Below are 27,376 nucleotides of genomic sequence, written 5' to 3' on the forward strand. Positions count from 1 at the left end.
CAGTATTTTGGCATAATAACACTATATTAAGCGCTGCTTGATACAGTAGTTCATGGTCCTGTTGTCAGTAATGACTCGCATGCGCTAATAACAGCCGTCTACGATCTCCTCGGACGCGCAGAATGAATCACTGCTTCTAGAAACGATGCTTCCCGCGGGTAAAAACGCTTTCAATTCATAGATGCTAGAATCTGTAGAAGTTAGGAGAGTATTTATTTATTTTTATTTATTTTTTTGTACCCAAAATGTCCTTTCTTAATCACTTCTCACTTAATGGGATGTTCGCTGTCTAGGTAACACAGGGGAACTCCCACTGCCAACGCCAAAGTTCAGTCAGGCAAATTAAGAAAGATCACGACTTTAGTCAACATGTAGGCCTATTTTTAAGTAAACTAATGTAGATTGTGTGTAGAATTTTAAATGTTTTTATTTTTTCCTTGCAGCCTATATGTAAAAATGAAACAAAATAATCTGTAATACCATACTGTAGCCACTACATGTCTGTATATCCTTTACATAAATATATATTCAGGGATGTGAAATTCTAACTTTTATTTATTAATATTTGACCTTGAAGTAATCCAAAATTAATCAGATTACATTACTTTCATATTGTGGTACTTGGATTACGTTACTGAATACTTCTTTTAGGAAGTAAAATAACTGTAACGGAATAAATTTTTAAAGTAACCCTCCCAAGCCTGTATGTCACACTATCACAATTAAAAAATACTACAATATGTATCGTGGATTGTAGCGATCTGTATTGTAATCACATAAAATAAAAATTACTGTGAGAATTAATTTTACAGATTTTCAAGTCAGTACAACATCAAACTACTATATAATTCTGACTACCGGGGGAAAGTTGTGATTTAAAAAAAATAAAAAAATAATTAGTGTCATTACATTTGTTAAGAGCATAAGAAAAGCATTTTTTTTTTTTTTCACTGTTAGACCTTACCAGGTTTTTCTACAGTAAAATACTGGGAAGTGGCAACACTGTTGATTATTGGACTTCCCTTTCACATCTAATACTGCCAAATACACACACCGTTTGTTCTGTCTAAAGTGCAAGTAAACGGTCTGATGTTAGATGTGTGTGTAGCACCCTGACCGCCTGGTTAGGGGAGATATAGAGTCAATAAAAGACACAGGACACGGAGCTGCTGCAATATCTTCTGAGTCTCTGTATTGTCTCACATTAATGCAAACATTTCTGCATTCTCATATGTCAATCAAACGTATAACAACATATCTCTTTAGAGAAAAACACTATACAGAAAAAAATATACATTTACTCACATACAGCTTCTCAACAGGTACTGTTCTCACCAATTAAACAAATAATTTCAATAGAAACTTGAATTACAAAGCACATTAATAATACAACGTACTGTATATTACATACAATATTCACATATGATACTCTACATTTTAAACATATGTGCCGTGTACCATATCTCTTCAACTCTTTTAAACTTCTTAAATTAGCTCAGGAATTATAGCATGTCAGCCAAACTAATTATCTCTTTACACACTATTAGCATGAACACATATTACATTTTTTCTTATGAACCAACAGATTCCTTTTCTTTAAGCACTGTCACCTGTAACTTAACTGTTAAATTAGTTCTCAAAAACACCAATATGGTATTAATTCACTCCGTTTTCACATTTCTATGACCGCATGGTCTCTGCCATCAGTTTAACATTCACCCATTGTACACGTGATACACACGCGGTCAACTTGAACCGAACTTATAGACATATATTTATATTACAATGAATACACTTCAAACAATGACACTTGCCATTTTTCACAGCCCTGACTTATATAAAGTGTATTTCTGCTACAATTTACTAATATCATACCTGGTTAGGGGAGATATAGAGTCAATAAAAGACACAGGACACGGAGCTGCTGCAATATCTTCTGAGTCTCTGTATTGTCTGAGCAGCGCGCCCCCTCCCCCAGCAGGTGAAAGTCCCAAGATAAAATAATCAAATGATCGATCATCCATGCTAGGCAAGGAATACCAATCGCCATCATCCAATATCATACACTATGCATTAATGACATTCAGTTTATTTTTCAATGACAACAACATATTCTGATGACACTAATTATTATTAGTTTTATTTTCTCTTTTCCTTTATATATTTTTGTAACCACCACATGTGCGAGTCTTAAAGGGGAAGCAGTAAACGTGCTGCTGCTTGACCTTAAAGGGATGGTTTAACCAAAAAGTGGAGAAAAAGGGGAAATAGGCCCTATGCACCGCTGCACTACTTCCTGAACTTGTGCAGGCTCCTTTGTTTCCTGTCTGCCAGGATTGGCCAAACTGATTAATCCAGGTGTGTCTGATTATTGTTGTTGGTCAGACACACCTGGATTTAATCAGTTTGGCCAATCCTGGCAGACAGGAAACAAAGGAGCCTGCACAAGTTCAGGAAGTAGTGCAGCGGTGCATAGGGCCTATTGGTTTTGCTATACTGCTCAATCCCTTGAAAAATCAGAAAACCAACATGAAAAATTATCGTGAATCATGTTTGTTTCTGAAATTATTTTTGCCCACCCTACCTGCATGTCATTTGAAGTAATCCCAACAACCGGAATCATAATTTACTAAATTGGGGTTAAACAAGAACACTTAAATAATGAGGAATACATTTATTACTTCTGTGGTTATCAGTAGTTTTGCCTTTTGTAAACCATGTTTCATACAATTGCACATTTGATTGCACATTTGATGACACTTTTAACTTTCTCAAGTAAATGTGATTCATTTAAAAAAATAAATTATGCCCTCCTAATATGTGGACACCTCTGCACTGCAAGACCTAAAACTCCAAATAGTAGAATTATTGGAGGCCTCACATGGAGGCTGTGACCCAGCAAATACAGAACATTGTCTCCAGTGCAGAGCGAGCTATGCCAAGAACACTTGGGACAGCCCTAAAGGAAACTTTTTCTTGTTCGATTTGCACTGGTATGCAAATTGGTCTCCGCACACCAGCCTTTGTCTTTTATATAAAGTTTCTCAGTACATCTGCACAATATTATTATTCTTATCTAATAACTTGCAATGCACAATTTGGTGGATCCTTAATATCCCATTGGGGTTCATCTTGGCATTGATGTGCATTTTGTGTCTTTACACCCTGCATTCGAATGCTTCTCCAATCTGATCTAAATCTACCCCCGACAACCTCCTAACATTTGCTTCAATTACATTGATTGTAATTGGATTGATGTATTGGGTGTATTTAAACTGATCTTTTAAGTTAAGTTTACACAACAACGATATGCTTAAAACTGAAGTTTTCTTCCGCGCACAGATGACACCATTGTCAAAACGATCTGCAAAAACGACTAAAAATGCTGTTTCTGCTGCCAGGCCATTAGATGGTGATGAAACCCTTTAGACTGAACATGAATGTGCATGATGCTATTTTCAGAGTTTCATGTTTTTGTTTACAGAGACTGTTTTCAAAAATGTGTACATTCAAACCGGTTTTCAGGCATCCAAAACAGTTGCCGTAAAACGTTTGGCCATGTAAAATGTGGTCAATTGCTATCTGATTGTGATATCACAAATGCATGTTAATTCCAGGTGTATGGGAACCATTGACAGAACTCAAATTTACAAATGATACATCAATGTATGGCTGGTTTGTAAAAGAGAGGGTTTTCTAAAATCTAGTACTGTTTTCTACTTTCTAACTGCGATTAAACTGTGGTGAGCTCTTTTGGTGTCTATTGCTCATGTTTTACTCTGTATATTTTACTTTCTTGTTTTGACATCATGCTGCAGGAGCATTGTGGGGTGCAAGCTGTGCGTCAATCAATGGGAGGCAACATCTACACAGTGCCCTAAATGCCGCTCCGAAGAGTACAACATCACCGAGGTTGCGGGTCTCTCCAGTGCCCTGGACGCAATTAAAAATCTGGTTTAATTTTCAATGCAGATCCAATAGTTTTAAACTTCAACAGAGGACCGCCTTCAAGGAAGTTAACGCTTGTCAATGGAGAGAGGCCAGACTCTCTGTACAAATGAAATGTAGAACCAGGAGCACGTTCAAGTTCAAAACGGTGCGCAACGTTTTGCTACGGTTTCCGGGTTGAACGTCATGTTTCCTGGAAACGGCGTGCACCGGGGTTTGAGATACGTTTTCTCTTGTTTGGTGGGTGTGTCAGAACTGCAGTCCAATCAGCAGCAACATGTATATAAAGCACGCGGTATTAAAGTGAACTCGCACAATGGGTTCAAGGAAAGTAATTTACAAATGTGTTTGATGCAGCTCGGTATACGCAACAACTGAGGATATTAGAAGACGTTTGTCTTTTCATCCTAAAATGCGAGACAAATGTTGTATCACAATAATGAGGAACCACAGTTTCCACAAATCCCTTCACTCGATTGGGATGTTCTCTTGTGCTCTGTGCGGCAAGTGCAGTAACTGTAACATCGGGCATATTTTGTAGTATTAAACACATATTTATATATATATATATATATATATTTATATCAGGCTCCGAACATTCTTCACAAAGAACACAAAGAATGGCCTTCTCAGCTGCCATAGTTGCAACTCTTGCGTCATCAGAACAGTGTGTTCAACGCATCACCCGGCTACATTAACATTAACATAATTACGCTATAACCTTACAGTGCACGTACAGTAACAGTGGGCACTGTGGACGAGAGCTTCAATTAACAACATGTTATATTTCATTTTTACTTAAGACTCTGCTATGGCCAGTAGTGATGGGTCGATCAATAATGATTAGTTCATTGTTTTTTTAATAAACTTTTATATGGCTCATGAATAAAGTTGATTAGTTCACCTCCCGAGTCACGTGATGTGACATAAAGGAGAGCGGCACAACCTAACGCTTTTTGACATTCTCAGTTTGTGTAAATCTACTTAGGCTTCAGAGTATTTATTTTTTCCCTCAGTAATTTCCCACATGTCTAGTACAAATATGTGGTTTTGTTTTATTAATACAGTGTATACTTTTTTTCTTGATATAGCCGAAAGAATGGAAGTGAAATGTGTCAACATCTTCAGAGTCACTTCACAAGCTTTTCCCCGTTTCATCTGAGGAAAACTACTGTCAAATACACACTGAAACTGTCTGATTGCATCTTACAAGAAAGTTTTAATTCATTTCAAAAGACACCATATTTGATGATACATTGTATTAAATCATAAAACATAGAATCCAGACAAATATGAATAAAAAACGAACTTTAGAAAAAAAAAGAAAAAATTTGGGCCCTAAATTAAAAGGTAGCTTAGGCTACTCTGTGGAGTTTAATTGTGAGCAAACAAATTATGGATTAAATGTATAAAAATACAAACCCCAGGATGTCAGTCATTTACAATATCCAGCATCTTATGATCCAGAAACAGGGAATATAACAGATGCACTGTTGAAATGGAGAAGCACCTGTTGTTGAAATGTCTAGTTAAGAGGTTTTAAACAGGATTTAGAGATATATGTGGTATAATGTCCCGCTCCAGTGCAGTAGGTGTCGGTGTGCAACTGTTCAGCTGTTACAAACCCTCCTGTAAAACACACGAAGAAGAGGAAAACGAAAGCAACAACACCTGTTGACACCTGAACCTGTTGCTCATTGGATTTAATTTAATCTATGATCCAGAAAACATTTCTACAGATGTCAATTTAGCACAATGGCTACCAAATATAATAACACACGCGACCATTTATGTGTTTAATCCACAATCCATCGAGACCAGCGAGAGATTCTGAGAATGACCCGCGCGGACTGACAACAAGCGGAACTGAGTTTAAAATACTTATAAATTCACTTCTTACTGGACAAGACTGCAAGTAAGTTTAATACATTCACCATTAAAGTAATTTGTAATTATTAGGAACTGCATATTGTACATTAAGCGTGATTTATTGTGAAGTTACAGAAGCTGTTCTTCTGCTACTCTGAACAGAAGAAGAATCTGCCATAAATTACAAGAATCTTTTGAAGTAAAAACACAAAAAGTTTTATTGAGAAAGGGTTATTGAAAACAAATATGTTTTTGAAAGTTTTCTCCCATTTCCTCTTCCGTGTTCGGCTGTTGTTTTCGTGATGTGAAATCGAAAGTATTTTTGAAGCAGACATTTACAGTAGACAGACAGATGAAGCCTAACGTCAATGAACAACAATCTGCTGTTATTAAACTGAATTTATTGTGATTTATGAGTTGTAGTTATAGTTTGACCATTATAATTCTGGTTACTTTTACTCAATAATTATTTTAGGATCATTTGAAAGTAATTAAATCAACCACCATTGTGAACTTGAAGTAATGATTAAATGACATTCACGATGGGAAAACGCAGATATTTCTCTGCGTCTTGGCCTGTCATTTACACGAAAACGCCGTTTTTATCCCAGAAAACGAATATTTCTAAAAAAAACTCCGGCCAAAGTGGAGATTTCTGAAAACGCCGGTATGTTGTCGTGTCAACTGGGAGAAACGGGGTTTTAGGTTCGCTCTTGTCGATTCTGAGGATTCTGATTGGCTTGCATGTCTTTATCTTTCTCCCTACACTGCCGCCCATAGGTTTGGCATAGTTATGATGGCGCTCGACGGCGTATTTATGCGGGTTGTGTGCACGATGTTATTATTGAAAACAGAGGGGGGGAAATATTCGTTTCTCTAAATACCCGGCTATGTGTAAATGTGGCCTTAATCAATTTAAACGATTAATTTAAACGATTCAACAATTAATAAAGATTGGGTAAATATGAGTGTAAAATTATATTATACTGTAATAGAGAATATATCAAATTGGGTTCAGTTTTCCCAGCACAGTGTAAATTTCTGTTTCCCAATGAATTCATATTTAGAGTCAGTTCAACTCATTAAATAATCAGAAAAGATTAAGACCATTCGGTTATTTTACGTGGCAATATATTTGTCTGTAACTCACTTTATTTTATACATTGTTTTTGCTGTTGTTGATGATAACTCCGCATTAGATAAGATGTTGTTCATCTGTGTAAAATGGTTTGATTTGCAGGTGATGCTGAAGGATTGAGTGTTGCAGAAAGCAGTGCTGGTCAGTTTCCAGGGTCAGTTTAGCTGCAGTATGTCAGAGGAAAGAGGAAAGGACTCTCTCTCTCAGATGAGTCTCTCAGAGAAACACAGGTAAGACTGCGTCTGTTTCACACTAGCAGTTTAAACTCCACTGGACTTTGTGTTTCCCTGTCAATAACACAACTTTACGCTTTGCACAACTTAAATTTTTAACTTCTTAACCCTCTGGGGTTGCGTTTTGCTCGTTTTTTTTTACATAGCAGCAAAATAGACCTAAAATACTCAGTTTTGTTTTATAGTCAGTTTTGGTCATACAGGCTTAGGCCACATTTACACATAGCCGGTTATTTAGAGAAAAAAATATTTTCCCCCCCTCCGTTTTCAATAATAACATCGTGCACACAACCCGCATAAATACGCCGTTGAGCGCCATCATAATTATGCCAAACCTATGGGCGGCAGTGTAGGGAGAAGGATAAAGCCATGCAAGCCAATCAGAATCCTCAGAATCGACCAGAGAGAACCTAAAACCAGTTGACCAAACTCCCAGTTGACACGAAAACATATAACCGGCGTTTTCAGAAATCTCCACTTTGGCCGGAGTTTTAATGTAAATGTGTAAATGACAGGCCAAAACGCAGATAAATATCTGCGTTTTCCCATCGTGTAAACGGGGCCTTAAGAAATATGAAAAAATAAGCTGTTAAATGTCTACTTTTTTTATGTGTCCACTTACAATCGAAATAAAACATTGTGCTTTTGTAAAATAAAGAAAGTAAACAGGGAGTGCTTTCTGCCTCTCCGTCTCCGTGAACTTTTTTTCTGAAGCACGTCTCTAAACTCAAACAAAACTCAGCGAATACTATTCACTCAGACATGAGCTATATATCTCTGTAATCATTTAAGTGTGTAGTTTTAAATTATCTAATTCAAAACTTAAAGAAATATTCTCTGTTTATGTAATCTATATATAAAGAGCGAGAGATCAGCCGTTCTCATTATCGTTCTGGCATCTCATTACTCTGCTAATGTGACACGCCCATCGAGAGCGCACGCTATTCAAACGCAGATTATCTGAAGCAACACATGCAAACCAGTCAACGCCCACAACAGCTGGATAACACACTCGCTGTGAGGAATAATAATATACTGATAATCCTGGAAATTTTACCTCAAACGTGCTGGAGTAGCCTAACAACGGATCCAGCTGCAGATCAGTAAGTGCTTTGTTCTAATCGCGATATGAAATGGTGTCTGTAAACCGCAAAAGACTGTTTAAATGTGAATCGCGTTTCTGTGTTTGAATGAATGAACGGCACATGTGCATGCGTTTGTTTACTAGCCTACAGCTCGCGCATGTCTGTGTGTGTGAATGAAATATCTATTGCCTACTGAGATGAGTAAAAATCGACTGAATACGTTGAAATAAAATTTCTTTGTATAAGCAACATATTAAACTGCAAATTAACATTTATGCTTTAATATATATTAGCCTATAAAAGACGATGTTACAGACGAAATATGAAAGACAACATTTCGGTTTGGATAGATTAAAAAGTTTTTACTGCCACATCAAAACCTAATTTACAAGGTGCAAAAAAAATCTTAAAAGATCAATATAAGCCTTCTCTTTAAATTATTTTTGTGTTTTATTAGTGACAAATTTGGGGAGAGGATAGCCTACATCCAAAACTTTCTGAAAATACGAATGAGAATTAACTGCACAATTACTAGAAATGTTTACCTGGGATATTATACAATTCGCAAGCATACAAAGTTTGTGGAAAAATACACTTTTTTTCAAGATGTTTCCAACTCTGAACCAATTTTGTAGTTATATATATATATGTGTGTGTGTGTGTGTGTGTGTGTATGTATATGTATATATGTGTGTGTGTATGTATGTATATATGTGTGTGTGTTGTCTTTGCATTCTGTGTGGCTCAGTGACACCTATGAAATGCTCATTAGTATGCAGCATTAGCAGGTCTTTGTCTTCAGGTGTGAATGAGGACATTATTCATGACCTTGTTGGATCATTCACGCCCACCTGCATTTTGCCTTTCCAAACAAAAAGTGTCTTACAAAATGTAAATCAATCTATTGTTTAATTTGAACGATTAGCCAGGATGATTTTCAGATCATTTTGAAGTAAACACTTTAGCCGACAACATCCATTAGTCAAAAGTATTGTGGGAATATGTGAAGATGGTCGTTTGTGGTCTTATATCAGAACATTTAAGTTTGAGTTTTTTGAATAACCACGCATAAATAATATTCTCTCAAAAATGCAAACATGTACATACATGTTGCTCACATATTATGATAGCCATGTTGGTGCTAAATAGAGGGTAATTACACCTTTGCCATTAATATGTTTATAAGCAACTGAAAAAAATACAAATATCAGGGCATGTCAAAACATCTCAAGGACCCCAAAACTGTAAATTGTGTGAGTGTGTGTATTTCTGTGGAGGATTAGATAAAGACACAGATGTGTTTCAGACACAGTTGATCCTCCTTTACTAAAGTGTTTTCTCTCTCTCTCTCTCTCTCTCTCTCTCTCTCTCTCTCTCTCTCTCTCTCTCTCTCTCTCTCTCTCTCTCTCTCTCTCTCTCTCTCTCTCTCTCTCTCTCTCTCTCTCTCTCTCTCTCTCTCTCTCTCTCTCTCTCTCTCTCTCTCTCTCTCTCTCTCTCTGTTCTTTGTGTGATCAGTGTAAGATCAGGCTCACATGTGTCCAGCTCTGTGTCTCTGAAGAGTGATCGGTCTAAAGGTTATCCACCAAACTTCAGTGAGAAAACACCATCATCTAATAAAAGGTATTTTGTGTGTTTACATTACATTAGCATTATTTGTCCACAGTGGTTTATGTGATTGAACTTGACTGGATAAAACAATAAATAACAATACAACTCAATTCTTGGGAACCTTATGAAACTCATTCCAGTAACACAATTACACAGGCATAAATTCACTATGGAAAATAGATCATGCAACTAAACATGTATATATTTATCCATCCAACCATGGTCATGAATGAACAAATACACAGCTATACTGCATTTGATTATTATTTGCAAGTGTTCTCTCTCTGGTCTTTGTGTGATCAGTGTAAGATCAGACTCACATGTGTCCAGCTCTGTGTCTCTGAAGAGTGACCGGTCTAAAGGTTATCCACCAGACTTCAGTGAGAAAACACCATCATCTAATAAAAGGTATTTTGTGTTACACATTTTTTGTCACACGTTGACTGTGTTTAAAAGTTGTATCAGTGAATACCAATCATGAAACATGTTTAGATCAAACAATCGTCAGAGTATTCACAGCTAATGCTTATTTTTCTTTCTGTAAAATATCAGTTAGTATTTTATTTTACTAATTTGACTACAGGCTTCAATGTGGGACATTAGACTCAGATGTTCAGACTCACAGGAACCACGAGAATTTCAAAGACAATCTTCTAGGGATCTTCCAGGTAGGAAAACACATTTTTATAAATGTTTAATATTTCTAACAAACAAATATATTATTGAACAAAGATATGTAATTACATTTTTGTATCAAATTTATAGGCAGGACAAGTAGTTTAAGGCTTGGTTTGTAGAGAATTACAAACATGCGCACATATATTCAAATGCGCATAACTATAGAATGAATTCTTGATGCGCACGTGAGCGCGGGAACATCAGTGTTTATCACAGGTTCGCGTTTAAAGTCTGTGTAGAGAGAACGGTGTCGTCTTAGCGGCCCCTAATTTAATAACAAATTATCCTTTCGACGGAAGTGAATCAATCAAAACTAACTTTAGCTGGAAAATAACATTATTCAAGAACCGCTATGAAGCCAAAACAATCTGTTATACCTTAAATTATAAGTTTATCTCTGTAAAGCAGCTTTGAAACAATCTACATTGTTAAAAGCGCTATATAAATGAAGATGACTTGACTTGACATTTTTCTTGATAACTTATTTTTCATTTTAAAGGCATTTTAGCACAACATTTTAACATAATTTTTTAATTTACATGTATTATAATTATTGAATAAATAGTGTTGACCAAATGTAGATGTACAATCTGGCTTAAATTGTGTTACTCTGTCATTTCTCTTACTTTTATTTGTAGGATCTCGAGAGCAAAATAATCACATTTCTGAGGAATGAACTGGAGAAGTTAAAGAAAATATTACAAAAAGAGAACACACAACACTTTGTGAAGGACTTTATTGAGAACAGATCCAGTATCAAGGAATCAGCTCTTGATCTCACACTACATTACCTGAGAGAGATGAAGCAAGATGAAGCTGCTGATGCTCTAGAAGGTGAGAGACTCATGATCATCTGTCTGATTGTCTCTTATAAATGTAGGAGAGAAAATAAGACTCAAACTATCTATGTTCTGTTCCTGTGTTTAGATGAGCTGTTCTTCATTCCTCAGCTGAAATGTGGCCTAAAGAAGAAGTATCAATGTGTGTTTGAAGGAATTGCGAAGCAAGGTGACTCCACACTTCTGAATAACATCTACACAGATCTCTATATCACTCAGGGTGGCAGTGAACAGGTCAATACTGAACATGAGGTGAGACAGATTGAAGTGGCTTCCAGGCGTCATGAAGCACAAGAGATACAGGTTGAATGCACACATTTGTTTGAAGCGCCTGAACAAAACAAGGAGATCCGAACTGTACTGACAAAAGGAGTCGCTGGCATCGGGAAATCAGTCTCTGTGCAAAAGTTTGTTCTGGACTGGGCTGAAGGAAAAGAGAATCAAGATATCAGCTTCATATTTCCTCTTCCATTCAGAGAGATGAACTTAAAGGAGAAAGAAAAACTAAGTTTGATGGACCTTATAACTCAATTTTTCCCAGAGACAAAAGCACTGAACCTTACAAGAAGGAATCAGTTCAAAGTGCTGTTCATCCTTGATGGACTGGACGAATGTCGCCTTCCTCTGAAGTTTGATTGTAATGAGACGTGGCGTGATGTATCATCTCCAGCCTCTCTGGATGTTCTCCTAACGAACCTCATGAAGGGAAATCTGCTTCCTTCTGCTCTCATCTGGATCACCACCAGACCAGCAGCTGCCAGTAAGATTCCTCCTGACTGCATTGACCGGATGACAGAGATACGAGGATTCAGCGATGCACAAAAGCAAGAGTACTTCAAAAAAAGATTTACTGTTGAGGATCAGGCCAACACAATCATAGATCACATTAAACAATCAAAGAGTCTCTTCATCATGTGCCACATCCCAGTCTTCTGCTGGATTTCAGCCACTGTTCTCCAGAACATTCTGGAGGAGAAAATAAATAATGATGTGAAAAACACTCAGGCTGATGAGATCTCTAAAACACAGCAGGAATCAAACACTGAAGACACTCCCAAGACTCTGACACAAATGTACACACACTTTCTCCGCTTTCAGATCCAGCAGAGCCGCCGAAAGTATGATGGAGAATACACACCAGATGTTTCCTGGGATAAAGACGCCATCCTTTCTCTGGGGAAACTGGCATTTCATCAGCTGGAAAGAAGCAACCTGATCTTCTATGACACAGACCTGGAAGCCTGTGGTCTTGACGTCTATAAGGCATCAGTGTACTCAGGCATGTGTACCCAGATCTTTAAGGAGGAAACAGGGATCGTTCTTGGGACCATGTACTGCTTTGTTCACTTGAGCATTCAAGAGTTTATTGCAGCCCTTTATGCACATCTGTTTCTAGACATCAACAAGACAAGTGTGTTTGATCATGAGTCTACAGAACCGGAAAACAGAAATGAAACCATGATTGATTTTCTCAAGACTGCAGTGGACAAGGCGCTCGAGAGTGACAATGGACACCTGGACCTTTTCCTTCGCTTCCTCCTCGGTCTGTCACTCCAGTCCAATCGACGACTCTTACGAGGTCTGTTGACACCGCAAGACGGCAATGACCAGAGCAACAAGGAAATAGTTCAGTACATCAAGCAGAAATTAGAAGATGATCTTCCTGCAGAGAGATCCATCAATCTGTTCTACTGTCTGAATGAACTGAACGACCAAACTCTGGTGAAAGAGATTCAGACCCACCTTAGCAAAGGAAGTCTCTCATCTGGTGACCTTTCACCTGCCCAGTGGTCTGCTTTAGCCTTTGTGTTGTTGACATCAGAGGAAGAGCTGGAGGAGTTTGAGCTTCAGAAATTCAAGAAATCAGACGAGTGTCTCATTAGATTATCGGCAGTCATCAAAACCTCCAGAAGAGCCCTGTAAGTCTTTTATTATATTTTGTCATGTTTAGCTCTCATCTAAAATGCATTTATCTACATTACTCTAGTGATTCCCCATCATAAACATGAACCTATACCTGTAAAGCCTGACATCGCGCCTTTTTTTTTTTTGTGGAGACAGTTTATCAAACCTTAAGACAAAATATAAAATACCATGTAAAAATGTTTGCATGTTTGTTTTGTATCATACAGATGGTACTCAACCAGAATACGACTTTTACCGCCGCCGTTCCCGCGGCGGTAAAAATACGGGTGTGTATTTGCTGCCTTTGACCGCTAAGAGGCGCTACAATCGCAGACTTTGAAAAGTGTCAGTTTATTCTCTCTATTGCGTAATCTGCCGCCGCGCCGCCGCTCATTGAGAGTGATTGAAATGTAGTAACAGATCAATTCAAGTGAAACATGTAGTTAAACGAATTCATAATCACAAGACTGAAATTAAATGTAATACATTTAATAAATAATGAAAACATTTCAACACACAAAACATTGCAATAGAAAAATATTAGGCTACATCAATGAGGGTTTAGAACAGCATAAGACGTGATGTTAACAGCGGGCCGATGATAGCGCAGTGGTCAACGCAACAGCACGAGCTTCACGGAGCTTCAAGCGATGAGATCGAATCTCACTAGCTTTGGCTGACAGGCAGCGTTAAATTTTTTTACCATTCTTGATGCTTAGATAGGTAACTGTTTATTGAAGTCAAGCATTTTGTTTAATTATCAATGGCACATTTCAACATAAATTTGCTAAATTCCAGTAGAGCCGCTGCACAGACGACAAAACTGATGAAGGAAGATTATCAGCCGATCGCGTCAGAAAATGAAAATGATGAAGATAGTCTTTAATCTGCTAAATTATTGTTTTGTGAATCATTCACGAAATTGAGATGACTGACATTGATACCCGCCATAGCAAAGGAAGACATTTTTTTAAATAGATCCTGGACATTTCACGGTTTAAATAAAGTGTTGGGGGCAGTTTATTTATTTAAAACATTGCATAGAGTTTATTTTCTAAGTAAGAAACATAATCTTATTCTTGTGACATTTTAAATCTGTATTGCCAAAGAAATTGCTGCTAAATAAACAATTAAAACAGTTGGCTAGTCTTCAAAACGAAAATTGTTCAAAGCAACATAAATTAAGATAATGCGTTTTTCTTTGCTTCTTTCTCGCGCTGGATCTCTTTTATTTTAGTTTATTTTACTCTCCCTGCACTGCGCGCGCCGGGTCTCTCTCGACCCATACAGCTGATAATAGGCTACTTTATGTCGCTGTGTGTCATCCATACAAATCACGAAACAAAACTGTAACAAATGATTTAGCCTTTGTTGCTTCAAAGAAACAGAATTCCTGGTTAAATTCACCTTACAATAAAACGAGGTGGATCGCGAATAAAAGCGTTCTGCATCTGCTGCTCACTCGCATTCGTTTAGTTGGCAAGAACGCATTTCGTCGATAGTTCATGTTTAGATAATGCCAGATTATTGACAAACACACTGCTCAAACATATTAAAATTATACAAAACTAGTTGAAACAAATGGATTGAACACTTCAACTGAAATGCTGTGTGAAACCCCTTTAAATACAATACACACAACTACAATATTTATAATTTAAGGGCCTACATTTGGACACATCGAGAGATTTATCTTTAAAAGTATTTTGCCTTTGCCTGGTCATCAGGCTCACTCTGCAAATGAAAGACAGAACATTAACACCTTCTGAAGCCCCAACCCCCCACAGGCGATCTGAGTTCGAGAACAAAGAGAAGTCGCAATTCACACTTAATTCTAGACATTAGCATTAGGCTAGTAAAGTGTTGATAATGAAATAATTTAATTATTTAGGCTACATGTAAGCTAGTAGGCTAATATTTCTGTCATAAAAGTGTATTACTAAACATTTAATTATTTCAATAATTGAAGAAATAAAACGCTACCTCGGCTTGGGCCAGCTTTTTCCTAGCAAACCTAAATTCAAACGCATGTTCATTTGTTGTCATGAATACAATGTTCAACTCCATGTTAAATTCCACGGGGATCTTTGGATCCTTACAACCTGCATGCGATTTGTGAATTATTATTATTTTTTATTAGGGCTGGGGGAATTAACGCGTTAATTTTTGCGATTAATTTGAAATGTTTAACGCGTTAAAAAAAAATAACGCAGCACCTTTTTTTTTGCCTCGTTTTAATGATTTCCTGCTGCGTCTGCTATTAAACAGGCTGAAATATGCCGCCCCTCCGTGTTCGGCGATCAGGTTTCATTCTCGCGCAGGTTTCATGAGCGGGTCTTTTCCGCTCAGTATGTGCGTCGCGTTCTGTGCTCCGCGCGCGCGTGTGTGTTGGCGCGCTCTGTCGTTAACGGCCCAGCAGCGGCGCTCTCTCCGTTCCGTGTGTGTGTGTGTGTGTGTGTGTGTCGGCGGCTCTGTCGTTAATGGCCCAAAGGCTTCAATCATGTACCAAGCACTTGAAAAGTAAAGTCCACTCAAATGACGTGAAATTTCTCTGTAGACTTCTGTTTGCTGAGGTATAGTCACAACAATGGTAAAATGACCTGCTCTGATCACATGCTCTGGTAATAATAGCTTTGTAGGACTATATTTTGTTTTGATAATTATTAAAATAATAATAATAATAATAACCTGTTAAATTGATTATGTTGATTATTGAAAAAGAATAATATATTGATATATTGATGTTTAATATTTTAATAGGGCTATTTTCTGTTCCTTTTTTTTTTCCTGTGTTGTTTAATTAGGTGATTCTAAGTTTAAATATTGATGATTACAAGCTTGGGGGAAACGCAATTAATTGCAATTAATTACAGAAAATGTGCAATTAATTAGTTAATTTTTTTTAATCGATTCCCAGCCCTATTTTTTATATATAAATCTCGAACCACAGTGCTTCGTGGTGCTGCTAAACTAAATAACATTTATAGAATAATTATGAACTTAAATGAAACAATATCGCAACATTTCGACAAATACATTATCTGATCTGTTTTTACAATTTAATTCAGGGCGATTTAGCCTAGACTACATTTAATTATAGCGAGATTTTCACCCTTGTCCGTTCCTCATTGGGAAGAGCTCACATGATAGCTAAACATGTTTGAGATCCTCTGCACCTCTCGTTTTCATACGAATTACCTAATCAGATAACATTTATTAAATATTTAGACATTTAAAGGCTTTAGATATAGCCGATTTCTTATTGTGACTGAGCGGAGGCAAGTGGCTTTCGGTTCATTTTTATGACGCGCAGTTCCCGGAGACAGAGACGACAGATAAACTTTTGTCGTTAGCCTAATATGAATAAAAGTTTGCAGTGTTGAAAGATACTACTCTACTCTGATCTGTATGACTAAAAAACTACGGAGTAGCCTATTAGGGCCTAAGTTATTTTAGCTGTCTGTTATGAGAAAAATAAATCCAAATGAACGCGCCGCCGCGTCTGCCGAACACTAGTTCAACATGCCAGAATAAAACCCAACTTTAGAACAATGGATAGCGCCACTCGGCCTGGTGTGCCAAAATACTTAATTATAAACTTCAATATTTCATTCAAAATAATCTCAAAACGCTTTGTAACATTTTGAAAGCCGTGCATGCATTAAGGGAACCATGAACGTCACTGAAACTGGTTCTGATTTTATTGTTTGTCGTTTAAATGTGCCTGTTGCATATCTCTATTTTATATATTTTATATGGTCTATTGGTGAAGTAATGTATAGCATTGATTACTGTGGAGGGAGGGGGGATTAAAATAATTCAGCAGAAGCAGGGTTTAGACCAGAAGGAAATCCCCGTCCCCCTGGCAAATCGCACCTTATTAAAACCATGTTTTTAAAAAAAAATGTATAGGCTAGGAACCAAAAAAAAGGCTATCCTGTATAAAAAAAATTTTTGTTTGTTTAATTATACAAACATTAATATTGATTAATAATAGGCTATGACATGCATTAATAGGCTAATATAAAATGCATAGTATATGTTTGTTCGGGATTCGAACCCGTGTCATCCAAACGATCGATACGTAAGTTCTACCACTCGGCCATGAATTTACTCATTCGTCTCATTCCTCAATAGCATAGCCGTCGATTTCGGTGGGGATGGTGGGGACACGTACCCACCAGATTTCGTCACGAGTCATTTTGTACCCACCACTTTTTAGGGTTGCTAGTAGGGCTGTAAGTGACACCAAACCCACGATTCGATTCGTATCACAATGTTTGACCCACGATTCAGTTCGTATCACGATTTTTTTGGGGATAAAAAAATAAATAAAAAATCGGTGCTGATGCAGTGGTGACCCGTTCATGTAACATATAGGCCTAAGGGTGGCGCTGCCAATGAAGCAGCTAAAAGCTGTCACAAAGAACTGGCAAAAGTAATCTGAATAAGTCAAATATAGCAAGGAGACATTTTTATTAATAAACAAGTGTTTTCTGTCTTGCTGCAAAGATGAAGTTGACAATGCTGACTCGCGATCTTAGGCTAGTGAACACAGCAGAGAGAAATGCACATTTCATACGGATTACATAATTTTCTTTCGTTTTGAATGGTTCTGTTTAAAAGTATGATTTAAAGCATTCTGTAGATAATATATATATATTTCTCAGGTCTGTGAGGCATAGGCTGTGCTGAGTTTCGGTTCATTTATGAGACGAGCTCCACTTCATGCGCCGGCGCCTCCGTGTCGTCGTGATAGATATCTATTATTTGCTTTACTTATTATTTATTAAATCCAGGCAATTGGTTGATGAAACATAGATTAAAATTAAGATACAATTAATACAAAACGAAATTCACTTTAAAGAAAGGCTTTGTGCTTTCTGATTGAGGTCTGTGAATGTTTTAAAGCATATTTTAGTGCCGATTTCAGAGCAGTCACGTCCGTAACCGAGAACTGTCACGTCCGTAACATCGTTTTTTCCTCATAAATGCGAACACGAAAAATAAAATAAAATGAATATTTTATGTTCTGTGGAGCTAGTTTTATTTTTTCAAACGTTTATATTATTTTCTGCTTAAATAGGCTACTGAGTGCATGGAGGAATATAGCCTAGGCTCAAGCACATGCATAAATCTTGCCGCAAAGCACCGGCAAAAGCAGACTAATGATAATATGTCTGAAAAAATTAGGCATTTTTATTGTTTATTAATAAAATATATATTTCTAAATCAGTGTCGGCTCCAAACATATCTATATACATCTCCGCTAGTGGATGCGCCTTTAGAGAGAAATGCACCTTTCATAGGATTACAGCCTAATCAGCCGGTATTTGCGTTCGATTCGAATTTTTTAGTTTAAAAGTGGACATTTCGAGCTTTATATAGAAATATTCATCATGTTTTTAAGGGTATACACTGCATTTCAGTTCATTATTGAGACGCGCTCCAGTTCACGCATGGAGATAATTATATATAGCGCGCCCTGTTTGTTTTATTTTATTTTACAAAAGCACAACGTTTTCTTGTTATTGTGAGTTTACCCAAATAAAAGTAGGCTATACTTGCGACAGAAGCATTATTCCTTTCTGTATGACCAGAAAAGATTGAGTAGGCCTATTTAAAGTTGTTTCCACTGTTGATAGGAAAATGCAAGTGTTCGCTCCACACTCCGCACACACACTTTGAATATGCACCTAATATCCATATAATAGCAAACATTTATCTAGGTTAAAGTTAGAGCGAGCTGCCATGCCAGACGGATAAGTCCTTTTCGCTTAGGCTACATTAGTAAAGCTACATGACGTCGTCTTTCAAAACATGACCTGTGCTAAAGAGAAAAAAAATGAATGCCTCATTGTACCAGCACTTCTGAAAATGCACTTCTGAATGCGTCTCTGTCCCCAGCACACTTCAAACCAAACTGACGCCCATGCTCAATAGAATAGTAAAACAAAAAATCAGCTTCATTGCACCTAATTTATTTTTGTTTGTTATTTTTGTTATTATTATTATTTTTATTTATTTTTTATCACGCTGCTCCCAACGGGCAATAGGCTTATGTCGCCCACCGACGTCTAGGCGTAGGCTAGGCTATAATATGAAATAGCCTAAAGACTACATTGTTCTCGTCTCTATTTTTAAATTATGATTCTATTTTTCTGTCCTAAACAATGTTCTATAGTAGCCTATTTAATCTGTTAATTGACATTAACCCCGCTTACATTTCAAAATACGGCAAACTCTGCTGTTTTGCACAATGTCCCTCTGCGCCACCTGGCGGTCATTTCGCGAATGACTTTGAAATGCGACTTGATTATTTTTGCCGCGGTAGTTTCGCCGCGGTGCCTGGTGCGGCGGTAATAGGCATTCTGGTTGAGTACCATCTGTATAATACACCATATTTGTATGACTTATAGAATATAATATATATAAAAAATATATATATATTAGCTCATACTCATATTGAGGAAGAAAAAAATACATATTTTATTCATATATCCAAACTGGGGGGAAATAATGTAATTTGGTACAGATGCTATTAATATTGCCAATAAGTTAGATGAAATTCTGAAAGGTTATAGTATAAAACATTGAGATTTTTATAAAACAGGCTACTTAAATAAAGTAATTATATATTACCACATCATATATTAGTTGTCCCTCTGTTTCTCCCAGTAATTAGATATTTTAAATGTTTATTTCTATGAGTAATTCTGTAGTTTAATGTAATATTATTTTAATGCAATATGTAGATCAAGAGATTTACAGATTGTATCATAGCTGATGTACACATTTTAAGATGTTTTTTCTTCAAAAAAAGTTTTTTATCATTCAAAATCTCTTTTTTTCATATAATCTTTTTGAATATATTTTTCTAATTTAGTAATTAAGTAAAATAATTATAAATTTCATTTCAGCAATTGTTAATTATGCTTTTTTACTATCTTTAAATTAATTATATATCACCCATTGGCCACCCTGCTCTCTAACATATCTGCATCAGCCATCGATTGACCTTAATCTTGAAATATTAAAAACAAATACAATTTCTTAGGTTAAATCATTAAAGATTTTATGTCAAAGAGACAAGTACATGTGAATGGAGGCATTTTTAGAATTATAGTGAAAGGCCTTTAACCCTCTGGGGTCTGAGGTGTTTTCTGGGTCCTGGAGGTGTTCTGACATACACTGACATTTGAGCTTATTTCTGTTAATTGTGACATTTTCATGGCTAAAGTCTTATTACACTGTATTCAGAACAAACTCTGCTACAATAATATGTCAGCAGCTTGTATGTGAAAGTTTGTAGTTTTGAGATAATAATGTTTATGCATGGTTTGTGAAATTTCTTTGAAATAATTGTCACTGAAATAAGGTCATGAAACCCATACTGATTATTTCTTCACAAGACTTTTGAAAATTGTATCACGTAGCCTAGAATATTTGAATCAAAATCATCCTGCATACTCATTCAGATAAAACAATATATTGATTTAAAATTTGTAAGACATGTCTTGTGTAAGAAAGCTGTATGCGAGGTAGGCGTGAACCACCCATGCATATTGATGTGCTTCAGACCTGAGAAAGACAAAGACCCATAATGGCCCTATCAGGTGCTATCAGGCCATATCATTATGAGGAACCTTGCACAAAGAATGAGGAGTGAATTTAAAAAAGAATGGCTTTTTGATTTTTTGGATTTATTTACAACACAACATAATCCAAAGATACACAACAATGGACAAAAAAGGTACATTATTGAACACACTGATCACACCTTTGTGCTATTCCTGAAACATAGTTCATACCTGTCATTTCCATATTGTTTGATTTTTCATTTTACCAAGTCAGCAGGACTCCATCAGTGTCATCTAGTCCCTGAAAAAAAACAAAAAAAAAAACAACTGAGAACATATAAATATATTCCTTAGATGTTATGAAATGAGATTGGCGTAAAAACATGAAGCCTATGTTTGGCGCGTTTTGCTTTTCAAGACCCAAACCCAAAGAGTGTGCAGAGAACATTATTGAAGCAATCGAACCGCTCCAAACTATGAAACATTATTGCTAGCACATTATAAACATCCAAGTTTGAGCAGATATCAATGAACACAGCATTTAACAGTAAACACTAGTCTAAACCAGGCCCGGTTCTACGGGGGTGCTTGAGGGTGCTAAGCACCCTCAAACAAAAGTGAAAGCACCCTCAGATGAAATTATTAATAGCAAACATGTAAACGAGATTTTGCCGACAATAGAAACACAGACGGATTCACACCCATACATATAGGCTAATACACAAAATAAATCCATTAACACGATTTTTCAAATCAGAAATGATTTAATTATGCTTTCATGTTTAATGCATTTGATTGGTTGTGTCCTTTCGCGATCGTGATACGCATAGGTGAAGAGGTCTCTTTAATTGCCCACTTTGTTTGCGTGTGTGCGTCCCGCTCAGGAAATTAGTTTACGCTAACAAAATGAAACCTTATTATAAAGTGTTACCATTTTTTAAATAAAATGCCTAGCGTTTCTGCTGTTGGTTTGAAGCTTTAAAAGAATATTTAGTTGCTAGGCAGGCAACGTGAAACCTTTGAGCTAGTCAGCTTCATGTCAGTGATTTCACAGCGGTAGAGTTACTCACAGGACACTGCACTTATTCGCAATCACAAAAGTTCATTATTTGCTCGTGTTTTAAAGCTTTGCCGGGTTAACATTTTATAGGCGTTCTGTTCTGACATGATGCACTTTTTCTGAGCGTGTACGCGCGCGCGCACTATCAAACGATTTTTGTTGGGTCAGACCCATCTGCTGGCGATGGGGGGCCGAGACTGAGAGAGCTACATGGCGCTACATGGAAAATATGCACCAAACAAGCCACTTTGAAATTTTCTATTTTCATGAATACAAAAAAACGGTACAATATGAAATTTGGCTGACCCTCCCCCTAGACTAAAAACATTTGGAAGACCCTACGTTTATGTAAGCACCCTTACTATTTTCAGAAGCACCCTCAGTGATTTGGTTCTAGAACCGGGCCTGGTCTAAACATTATAATATGCATCATAAATTTCATAGCCTACTTTTATACCATGCTGTATTTTATTATGAACATAAAAATATCCTTGTGTTGTATAGGCTATATTTACAGATGGTACTCAACCAGAATAAGACTTTTAAAATTGCGGGTGTGTATTTGCTGCCTTTGACCGCTAAGAGGCGCTACAATCGCAGACTTTGAAAAGTGTCAGTTTATTCTCTCTATTGCGTAATCTGCCGCCGCGCCGCGGCTCATTGAGAGTGATTGAAATGTGGTAACTAGATCAATTCAAGTGAAACATGTAGTTAAATGAATTCATATAATCACAATACTAAAATTAAATGTAGGCCTAATACATTTAATAAATAATGAAAACATTTCAACACAAAACATTGCAATAGAAAAATATTAGGCTACATCAATGAGGCTTTGCAAGAGCAACGTCTTATCAGCGGACCGACGATAGCGCAGTGGACAACGCAACAGCACGAGCTTCGCGGAGCTTCAAGCGAGGCGAGATCGAATCTCATTAGCCTTGGCTGACAGCGTTAAATGTTTTACCATTCTTGATGCTTAGATAGGTAACTGTTTATTGAAGTCAAGCGTTTTGTTTAATTATCAATGGCACATTACAACATACATTTGCTACATTCCAGTAGAGCCGCTGCACAGACGACAAAACTGATGAAGGAAGATTATCAGCCGATCGCGTCAGAAAATGAAGATGATGAAGCTATCTTTAATCTGCTAAATTATTGTTTTGTGAATCATCAACGAAATTGAGATGACTGACATTGATACCCGCCATAGCAAAGGAAGACATTTTTAAAAACAGATCCTGGACATTTCAAGGTTTAAATAAAGTGCCGGGGGCAGTTTATTTATTTAAAACAGGGTTGCATCGAGTTTCGTAAGTAAGAAACAGAATCTTATTCTTGCGAAATTTTAAATCTGTATTGCCAAAGAAATTGCAGCTAAATAAACTATTAAAACAGTAAGCTAGTCTACAAAACGAAAATAGTTCAAAGCAACATAAATTAAGATCATGCGTTTTTCTTTGCTTCTCTCTCGCGCTGGATCTCTTTTATTTTAGTTTATTTAGTCTCCCTGCAGTGCGCGCGCCGGGTCTCTCTCGAAATTAAACAAGATTTCAGGGTAAAACCCCATTATACAGCTGATAATACTGTAGTATGTCGCTGTGTGTCATCCATACAAACAAACAACGCAAAAAAAAACTGTAACAAATAATTGAGTCTTGCTTCAAACAGAATGCCTGGTTGAATTCACCGTACAATAAAACGAGGTGGATCGCGAATAAAAAGCTCTGTATATCTGCTGCTCACTTGCATTCTTTTAGTTGGCAAGAACGCGTTTCGTCGATAGTTCATGTTTAGATAATGCCAGATTGTTGACAAACACACTGCTCAAACATGTTAAAATTCTACAAAACCAGTTGAAACAAATGGATTGAACACTTCAACTGAAAGTGTGTGTGAAACCTCTTTAAATACAATACATAAAACGACAATATTTATAATTTAAGGGCCTATATTTGGACACATCGAGAGATTTATCTTTAAAAGTATTTTGCCTTTGCCTGGTCATCAGGCTCGCTCTGCAGATGAAAGACAGAACATTAACAGCTCCTGAACCCCCAACCCCCCACAGGCTATCTGAGTTTGAGACCGACTTAAAACAAAGAGAAGTCGGAATTCACACTTAATTCTAGACATAGCATTAGGCTAGTAAAGTGTTGATAATGAAATAATTTAATTATTTAGGCTATGTAGGCTAATAGGCTAATATTTCTGTCATAAAAGTTTATTAATAAACATTTAATTATTTCAATAATTGAAGAAATAAAATGCTACATCGGTTTGGGCCAGCTTTTTCCAAGCAAACCTAAATACAAACGCATGTTCATTTGTTCAAACGCATGTTCATTTGTTGTCATGAATACAATGTTCAACTCAATGTTAAATTCCACGGGGATCTTTGGATCCTTACAACCAGGGTGCGCAATTTGGGAATTAGCTATTATTATTTTTTTATATATAAATCTCGAACCACAGTGCTTGCTGCTGCTAAACTAAATAACATTTATATAATAATTATGAACTTAAATGAAACAATATCGCAACATTTCGACAAATAAATTATCGGATCTATTTTTACAATTTAATTCAGGGCGATTTAGCCTAGACTACATTTAATTATAGCGAGATTTTCACCCTTGTCCGTTCCTCATTGGGAAGCGCTCACATGATAGCTAAACATGTTTGAGTAGATCATCTGCACCTCTCGGTTTCATACGGATTACCTAATCAGATAACATTTATTAAATATTTAGATATTTAAAGGCTTTAGACATAGCCGATTTCTTATCGTGACTGAGCGGAGGAATGTGGCTTTCGGTTCATTTTTGTGACGCGCAGTTCCCGGAGACAGAGACGACGACAGATAAACTTTTGAATAAAAGTTTAAATATGAATAAAAGTTTACAGTTTTGAACGATGTAGGCTACTCTACTCTGATCTGTATGACTAATAAAACTACGGAGTAGCCTATTAGGGCCTAAGTTATTTTAGCTGTTATGAGAAAAATAAATCCAAATGAACGCGCCGCCGCGTCTGCCGAACACTAAATCAACATGCCAGAATAAAACCCAACTTTAGAACAATGGATAGCGCCACTCGGCGTGGTGTGCCAAAATACTTAATTATAAACTTCAATATTTCATTCAAAATAATCTCAACACGCTTTGTGACATTTTGAAAGCCGTGCTTGCAATAAGGCACTGGAACCATGAACGTAACTGAAACTGGTTCTGATTTTATTGTTTGTCGTTTAAACGTGCCTGTTGCATATATTTACATTATATATTTTAAATGGTCTATTGGTGAAGTAATTTATAGCATTGATTACTGTGGAGGGAGGGGGGATTAAAATAATTCAGCAGAAGCAGGGTTTAGACCAGAAGGAAATCCCCGTCCCCCTGGCAAATCGCACCTTATTAAAACCATGTTTTTAAAAAAAAATGTATAGGCTAGGAACCAAAAAAAAGGCTATCCTGTATAAAAAAATTTTTTGTTTGTTTAATTATACAAACATTAATATTGATTAATAATAGGCTATGACATGCATTAATAGGCTAATATAAAATGTACAATAGTCTATGTTTGTTCGGGATTCGAACTCTTCCAAATGATCGATACGTAAGTTCTACCACTCAGCCATGAATTTACTCACTGAGAAATGCCCGGTTTCTCCAATCTGTTCCAGAGAAGCGCTCATCATTCGTCTCATTCCTCAATAGAGTAGTAAACAAATAATCAGCTTCATTGCACCTAATTTATTTTTGTTTGTTATTTTTGTTATTATTATTATTTTATCACGCTGCTCCCAACGGGCAATAGGCTTATGTCGCCCACCGACGTCTAGGCGTAGGCTACAATATGAAATAAAGGCTATATTGTTCTCGTCTCTATTTTTAAATTATGATTCTATTTTTCTGTCCTAAACAATGTTCTATAGTATTTCATCTGTTAATTGACATTAACCCCGCATACATTTCAAAATACGGCAATAGCTGCTGTTTTGCACAATGTCCCTCTGCGCCACCTGGCGGTCATTTCACGAATGACTTTGAAATGCGACTGGATTATTTTTACCGCGGTAGTTTTGCCGCGGTGCCTGGCGTGGCAGTAATAGGCATTCTGGTTGAGTACCATCTGTATTTATCATTGAAAGGTTGCCTACCTATCTATAGTTCATATTTCAACATGTTTCCATCAATTTAATAAATTTTAGTCAGGCACCAGTTCAACTATGTGAAGTTAATATTGTTGAATATTAAGTGTCCCCAACTAAGCAAGACAGAGGCAACAGTGGCAAGAACCTAAACTCCATCAGGTGACATAAATAGAGAAAAAATCGAATAGCTATAAAAGCTTTACACAAAAATTGTTTTCAAACATGCTTCATTTTATCTAGGAAATTTGTCACTGATTAAATACACTAATGCACAGGATATAGTAGTTTTTGAAGATGAATGTTAGTTTAACTCAGCCTCTGTGCTGTATATGCTGTTTATGTAACAAAATAAATGGAAAAATTGTTTAATATTAGCATATAGAACATGTATTGTATGTGTTCCATCTAATTCTGTGTTGTGACTTATTGTAGGTTGAATGATTGTAACTTAACAGACAAAAGCTGTTCAGCTCTGGCTGCAGTTCTTGGATCAGACACCAATCTGAAAGAGCTGAACATGAACAGTAATAATCTGCAGGATTCAGGAGTGGGGCTGATCTGCACTGGACTGAAGAATATAACGTGTAAATTGGAGATACTGAGGTAAGTTGAGCTTATTAAGCTGAAAAATTCAAAGATCTTTTATTTATTTGTTACACCGTGGGTATACCATATCAATCCTGTCATTTTGCTATTTTATTGTCGATGTTGTTTTTTCATCGAGAAATATTGAAGTGACATTCATTTTGTTCCAAGAAAAGGAAAGATCTAACATTAAATATCAGAATAAGAGCTACAGATCCTGAGGGCCATTGGCAAGTATCTTTTCTTGTAAAATAAGTGCTCCAGACGGCTCTGGGGGGTTAATAAAAAAGCTAGTTATTTTAGTCGATACAGTTTTAACCCTCTGGGGACCAAGGTGTTTTTGGGGCCCTTGGGATGTTTTGAAATGCCCTGATATTTGTGTTTTTTTCAGTTATTTATAAACATGTTAATGGCAAAGGTGTAAATTCACTCTATATAGCACAAACTGGGCTACCATAATATGTGAGCAACATGTATGTACATGTTTGTATTTTTAAGAGAATAATGTTTATGCGTGGTTATTGAAAAAAATAAAAATGAAAGTTGCTGAAATGAGACCACAAAACGCATACTAAATATGTTTTCCGAAGACTTTTGACTAATGGATGTTGTCGCTTCGAGTTCTGGCTTCAAAATGATGTGAAAAACATCCTGCCTAATCGTTCACATAAAACAATACATTGATTTAC

At 36.6% G+C, this 27,376-nt stretch overlaps 1 protein-coding gene across 4 annotated transcripts in view; it reads left to right on the forward strand.

Moving 5' to 3' along the window:
* Window positions 1-5,548: 5,548 nt before the first annotated feature.
* The window catches only part of LOC306998039 (NACHT, LRR and PYD domains-containing protein 3-like), a 59,780-nt gene continuing 37,952 nt past the window's right edge, over window positions 5,549-27,376 (forward strand). For 2 of the 4 annotated variants that reach the window (XM_079611772.1, XM_079611774.1), the window contains exons 1-8: window positions 5,549-5,863; window positions 7,058-7,185; window positions 9,789-9,893; window positions 10,212-10,289; window positions 10,465-10,549; window positions 11,198-11,393; window positions 11,487-13,317; window positions 26,535-26,705. In XM_079611772.1, coding sequence (XP_079467898.1) covers window positions 7,127-7,185; window positions 9,789-9,893; window positions 10,212-10,289; window positions 10,465-10,549; window positions 11,198-11,393; window positions 11,487-13,317; window positions 26,535-26,705 — 2,525 coding nt within the window. In that variant the 5' untranslated portion in view covers window positions 5,549-5,863; window positions 7,058-7,126. Of the gene's footprint in view, window positions 5,864-7,057; window positions 7,186-9,788; window positions 9,894-10,184; window positions 10,290-10,464; window positions 10,550-11,197; window positions 11,394-11,486; window positions 13,318-26,534; window positions 26,706-27,376 lie in introns of all 4 variants that reach the window. The other 2 variants (XM_079611771.1, XM_079611773.1) reach the window with 1 other exon arrangement.

The sequence above is a fragment of the Phoxinus phoxinus genome, assembly GCF_949152265.1.
Source record: "Phoxinus phoxinus genome assembly, chromosome: 5".
NCBI lineage: Eukaryota > Metazoa > Chordata > Actinopteri > Cypriniformes > Leuciscidae > Phoxinus > Phoxinus phoxinus.